The 6,901-nt window shown below is 37.2% G+C and overlaps 1 protein-coding gene across 1 annotated transcript in view; it reads right to left on the reverse strand.

Moving 5' to 3' along the window:
• Positions 1-6,901, reverse strand: part of WWOX (WW domain containing oxidoreductase) — a 186,198-nt gene that overhangs the window by 178,263 nt on the left and 1,034 nt on the right. The window contains exons 2-5 of the mRNA XM_085306477.1: positions 5,516-5,543; positions 4,438-4,502; positions 2,737-2,794; positions 1,593-1,771 (exon numbers count right to left, since the gene is read on the reverse strand). Coding sequence (XP_085162603.1) covers positions 1,593-1,771; positions 2,737-2,794; positions 4,438-4,502; positions 5,516-5,543 — 330 coding nt within the window. The remainder of the gene's footprint in view (positions 1-1,592; positions 1,772-2,736; positions 2,795-4,437; positions 4,503-5,515; positions 5,544-6,901) is intronic.

The raw sequence follows: 6,901 nt of genomic DNA on the forward strand, positions 1-6,901 counted from the left end.
AGAAATTTTGACAATAGCATCATACATCTTCGGATAATCTTTCACCACATACGAAACTTTCATTCAGCAAGACTGGTAGCTCAAGATAGCTCTTGCTGAAGGCAAATCATATTTGAGCCCAGGAATTCTTAAATATTCTGAGACTAAACAGTTGCATAAAGATCAAATACTACTGCTGGATGCAATTTAAAGACATGCTGTACTAAAAATCTGGAATGTAAAGCTTCCTGGAAAACAAAAACTAATTCCTCATTGAGACAGGTAAGTACACTTGATACACTAACTGCAATACCAATCTACAGTTCCATTGCACATCAAGCAATGGTTGGAGGATGTGTGCTGATAAGGCATAAAGCTGTAAGCTACAATAAAGCTCTAAATTTTTTATCAGACTCCTGCAAGGAGGAGTCTGACACTTCCTTCAAATAATTAAGGGGTAAAGACCAAGATAATTCACTGAAACGTCCTCCTATTAACCCACTGCACAGCTAATCTTCAGGCTCTTCCAACGTCCTTACAGACACATTCAAGTCAGATCCTACTCTTAAAAGACATCAAATTATGATCATAAAAGGACTATTTCAGTATTACTGAAGTTCCCCCACAAAGTAAAGCTACAAACAATAAACAAAACTAAGATTGAGAATTATTTATCATTTAGGTAGATCTCATGATTTGCCAGAAAAGTTCAAATCTGACACCAAATCACACCTGTATTTTAATATTTGTGGCTCCTTCCTGGATTTAGGCCACAGGAATAGAAAACAGCTATCCTGTGCAGTTTGCAGACAGAAAATTCAAACAGTTTAGTAAATTAAATTGGACAAGAAACTCTGTCTTCTGAAAAGACTAGCAAAGCCCCTAAGCACCAAAGCTTCATTATAAAAATGAAACCAAAGCAGCTAATAAGAATCACTCAACTACTCACCAGTTACAGAAATAACATTATGTATCAGCTACCTTGACTAGGTAAGTGTCTAAATGGATTTTCATGAACCAGCTTGAAACTATCATAGAAAATACAATTAAAAGGGATTTCAGAAGGATATAAACACTATTTTTTTGCCTCAGAGCAGTATCACTCATGCCATTCAGGCACAAGTTCATCATCAATTTGATTTGCAAATACTTTCAGAGATAAGGATTCTACAGCCTGCTTGTGAGATCTTTTCCCACATTCACCAGTTGCCATTAGAAACTTTTCCTGAACACTTTATCTGAACCCTCTTGTAGCAATACAAGCCTTCCTCCCTGTCCTAACTCCAAGATCATAAAAAGACACTGTTTGCCTTCACAGCAGGTTTTCACATATTTACATAACATAAAATGCCTCTATAGGAATTTTCTAGATAAAATTTGTTTCAAAACTTGATATCGTTTCCATGGCTCTCCTCTGGACTCCACTTTCTCCACATCTTTAGGATAGCTGTACACAAACTTGAGCGAAATTTTCTAGCTCAAGGTTCTACAAGAACATCCGTATAGAGTAAGTTTGAATTCCACAAGTACAGATTGAGAAACAACTCATCATGTCAGAGCTGTCTGTAAGATAAAAATAGTCGTACTTCACCTTGTGTGTAATGTTAACCTACCTATTCCTGAATTTGCTCCAGTGATTATAACCACTTTTCCACTCAAGTCACAACCCTGAAGTATTTCCATTGCAGTACTGTTTCCATCGTATTTTTGTCTAGTAGTAGGTTTTACTGGATTATCTTCAACTGTAAATGCCAATCTTGGGTCAAGGTAAGTAGTCCTTTTGTTTATGTGGCTGTAAAAGAACACAAATTCAATTGTTTTGACCCTCTGTACTCTCCATTTAGATTTTAAATGTTCTATCTCCACCACCATTGCATACAATTCCAGGGGACTATTTACATTCCCTCCAATTTTCTTCTCCTCAGTTTTGCTAAAATTATCTAGATTACTTATTTATTAACCATTTTTCCAACTGTGATAGTATTCATTAAGATTTGTTTTCAAGTACTTCACAACTTTTTTCAGAAAATTTCTGAAGATACACACTTTGCAGCAACTTTCACTTTTCAATCCTTACTTATAGGACAGAGGCCACACTCAAATTCTGGACTGTGGATATTCTTCATTTTTACAATTCAGTTTAAGATAATCATCCCATTTTGACCTTTTAATTAAAAAAAATACAGAAAGGCAGTGTCTCCATACAGAAAAGAAATGTTTGCAGAAAGATGTTTCTGCTTCTCTGAACTCCCTCCTCCCTTAGCTTTCTAAAAATCTCCTCTAGTTTAATTTCTGTCTTCTCCTTTCTTTCTATGCTTCAGATTGCATATCAATCAATGCTGCAGCAATTTTGTTTTCATCCTGTATCTTTTAAGATCTGTTGCAACATTTACGATCAACCATAAAGTTCTAGATAACTTAAAGTTGTATATACAGTAGTTATATGCGAAGTTATACAAAGAAAACGAACCTACATAAACACTGCCTGAGAACAGACAACATTTTCAARACGTTCATATACAAGTCACTCATCTGTCACCCAACTAATACTTCTGTGCATGTGAAGAATTCAGTAAAGTACAAGTGGGTGTTGAGACATTACTAAATCTGTAAAATTTTTATCTAAATTCTAATGTTTTGCTTATGAGTTTTTRTAATACTAGCTGATATCACTGTATCATAACTCAAAAAGGCTACCAAACATGAAATATAGTTGGCCCATCTACTTGCCCATACCCTACATTTTTACATACTTACTCCACAAAATAGACTTGTCCACTTTCATCAGTCTCCTGCTCCCATCCATACGGCAGACCTAGAAAACACAGACAAAACGTCTTTTTTGCAGGCACTAAAGCACAGTCAGATTTGAGGTTTAAGTGACTTTTCAGACAAAGTTGGTAAAAGTCTACACTATTTCTATATGTAATGTACCTACCTGCTGCATTTGAATATTAGAATTTCAAAGAAGGACTGTTTCCCTAATCACCATGCAATTATCTCTACTAAAAGTACCGTATGCAAGACATCTGAAACAACTGTAAGGACCAGTCTATTAATTATGAAGATACTCTAAAAATTCTTTTGAGGATTAATGTTATAGCACAAAGCAACAAAATGAGATCCTGATTCCTAGAATGTCACATATACAAATCCCTATACTCCATGCAGTTCAGTATCTACCCTAACAAAATAAACAGATAAAATACTGAACTAAACAACATGGAAATATACCACATATCAGCTGGAAGAGCAGAACACTGAAATGAGGTTGGGATACATTAAATCGAGGTTGTAAGGATAGGTAAGAGAACAAAAATAACAAATTTTTAGAAAATAAGTCTTTTTGTAAAACATCCCAAGAAAACATGTAACAGATAGTATTCCCAGTATTTTAAAGTCTATCTGAAAAGTATTTTATTATAGATGACTCAAGCTCTACTGAGAGCATTCCAGTTAGTTATACTCACATTACCAATGCCAAAACTAGTATGTCTCATCAACAAAACAGTCCTTTCTTAATGGCTTTAATTCTTTACCAGGCTAAGATAAAGACAACTATCAAAGTCAACTGTGTATTAGTACCTGGTATATCCTTCTATAATATCCACTTCTGTTTTCATGATCTATTCCCTTCTGTATTATCAATATCCATGTAATACCATCTTATTTAAAATATTAAAGTTTTTAAGTTTTACCATTTGTCCTTTTACACAAAACCCTGAAGATGTAACAAATTCCTTTGTCATACATGTTTTTCTTCACATTCAGTCAAGCTTTCTCCTCAAATATCCTGGTTGGTTAAGCTATTTAAAATCATATTAACAACTTTTCTCCAAAATCACTCTCCAGCTCGGATTAGGTAGAGTAACGTTAAGTTACTCAGCATCATTTTTCTTCTTTTCAGAAATATCCCCAAGAACACCACAGAAAAATTTCTAGGAAGATCTAATTTAAGGTAAGACCCTTAATAACTCATATGCCACTGGAAGAATCCTGCAAACCCATGCTCTCTCCTGTCCTGACACAGAGGTTCAAGAGGGTTAGGAAAAACGAGTAAGATGGCAATTAATGGAACTTCCCTTTGTGCCACTCTTTGACAGGCAGTTACAAGAAATATAATCCAACTATACATACTATCTGATGGGCATTGAGAGATCATAACCCAGTCTAATAATTCCACCCTGCAATTATGCTTTACAAGCCACACTAAAATAAACCCTTTATCCTGGAACTGGTACTTCAGCTTTATGCAGCACTACAAGAAAGCTATAAATATGCAAACTGATCACTGTACACAGACATAGGTAAAGCCCCACTGAAATCAGCTACACTTTGTAGGCTGGGTTCAACTATGTGCCTAGGGGCAATGAGATCAAGGTGAATTCTAGTTCCTGTAAAGACTGGGACTGTTGCTTGTAATATAATTTCACTACATTACAAAAGCTTAACACAAACCTCCTGCAACACGTTTCCTCTTTCCAGATTTAGGATGCTCCCACTGTGTTTTTTCTTCAAGATGACTGAAAAAAAAATTTAAGAAAGATTAAAAACAGCCTAACAGTGCTCTTTCTGATGCACTTCAATCAGAGGATTTTTTTTTTTAATACAGCACAGAACATAGCTTGTTTTTCTTAAAAAAAATCAATCCTTTATTTAAAGGACTTCAAAGGTGCTGTGAGAAGTTAACAAACTTCCATTTTGCCACATTTCTGAGGGAAAAATAACTAGAAACAATGTAAGAGTTTATAAAAATTCAAACAAATGTTTGACTTCCAATCTAAATTTTGCTGCTTACAACAAGAAAAAAAACCCCTTGAGTAATTAGAGAGAGACTCGGACAATTTCTCTTAAAGATGGTGGCCCTTGGAAGGGAAAAGGATAAAAGAAGCAACAAAAGACTATCAGAACCTAATGAAAATAACATTAGAAGTTTGTAAACAACAAAAGCCCCTTTCTAAAACTCATTTCTAATGATCTTGATTTGTAACCTGTTAGGTAAACAAATTTGGACCTTTACACGAGCAACTTCTGATATGCTTTCCTGCCTGAAGTTGAAGGCCTTGAAGAGCAGACAGTTTATTTAACATGGATGACAATGACATCACATCTAACTTAGAGATCATTTTTTCCACTTAAAATCACTGTAACTTAATTAACTGTTAATTAACTGTGCCACAAGGTTTTCTGTACTGCACACTAGTAAGCAAAGTAATAAACATACAAGCAAGGTTAAGGTCTTAACGGAACCAAAGTGATAAAATCAGTCTGATATTAAAATAATTGACAAAAGATAAAGTTTTAAACAATAACCAAGTGTTTAAGAGTCAGGCAGGGATTATCTGAAAGAGTGTCACAGCTGATAGCTGCCTTAGTATGAAATAAAGACAGGCAGAGCTACTGAATGCATACACAAGCAAGCACTAAACTCCAGATCTGGTACCAACAGCAAAGCACATGCAATAAGAGCAAATTTTTTCAGCCTAAGAAAATAAACAGTAAGCAGCACACAGCAATTCTATTACAGGAATCAGACCTGAATGATCTAAGACTAAAAGGATGACCTGTAGCAGCACTTTAATTTCAGGACATTCACATTCTAAAAATAAGTAAGATCTTGAGTTCCTCCTGTAAAACAAAAATTGTTGTATTTTACCTTATGTTTAGTGTTCCTCGCTTTAGTCTGATGCAAGATACGTAACCAGATCCTCATATCTTTAAATAAACAAATGCACGCCCACCAAGCTTTGGTAACTAGCCACATGCACACCTGGTTCATCACAAAGACCTTTAAAAGTCTTAAATAAAAGTAACTCCACTGTAGCTCAGTCTACAGGTCATATCGTTGATGAGGTTTAAAAATACATTTTCAGAACCTGCAAAGGTACCACACAGGTGTGGAGCTTATATTAAAGGCAACAATAGCACAACGCCTTTTCATTTGAACTGTATTTACACACACTGGCAAGATTCTTAGGTGCCAAAGACTGAATTTGTTATTAATTTAAATGGAGTTAATTCAGTTTCACAATAGCTAACAACCAGGTCTATTGAATCAATTGTTTGTGTAAGAACAATTAATCCTAAGAAGTGATACCTCACTATTTTGCACGTTTTCTAAGATCACCTAGTGACTCCCTTCTGAAGGGGCTTCTAAAGCGAAAGGATGTATAAGGAACTTGAGCTAAGATCAGCAATTGACTAGACAAGCTTAGTACTGCTTATAAACCAAATATCAGATAAAATAAAAAGCATTTTGTTTAGTGTTGGTGGATAAAAGCTTGGGAGAAAGCAGCCAGCTCAGTACAGGTAAGGCAAGCTGCCTGCACTATCCTTTTCCTCCTTTCTATGGAAGGGAGTAAGCCTTATAGCTTTAAACAAACTGAAACGCAGACTCCAAGGTCACCACGGTTATCGGAAACCATAAGAGAAAACAAAGTATATTCCACTGAGTTAATCTTGTGAGCACTCTGTTGTAACGGGTGGGGATATGACAGTGTTCAAAGTGGCAGCGCAGATGGTGCCAAAGGCAAATTTGTGGTAAACTGAGGAGCTGAGGGTGACTACTTACTGTTTTCATATTCTACTGCACACGTCTCTATTCCTGCAAAGAGGAAAACTACAAGAACTGCACAGAAGCTGCGCTCGGGAGCGCTAGGCGCGTTGCAACACGGCCGCAGCTGTGCTCCAACGTACTCGCCCGGCCAGGCGCGCCTCGAGCCGCTCCGCCGCCCTTCCCACACGAGGCAAGGGCTGCGCTCGGCACCGCTCTCCCCCACCTCCCGCCTACGCGGCGGGACCCACGGGAAATCCCCTCCCCTCGGGCTGCGGAGGCGGCACAGCGCAGGCCCCGCGGGCGCCGAGCCCGCCTCTCCACGCCCCCAGGAGCCGGGAAGGCACCAAACGCAGCAACGGAGCCGCA

This window comes from Rhea americana, unplaced genomic scaffold (assembly GCF_003343005.1).
Source record: "Rhea americana isolate MKP2758 unplaced genomic scaffold, rheAme1 scaffold_24, whole genome shotgun sequence".
NCBI classification, from domain to species: domain Eukaryota; kingdom Metazoa; phylum Chordata; class Aves; order Rheiformes; family Rheidae; genus Rhea; species Rhea americana.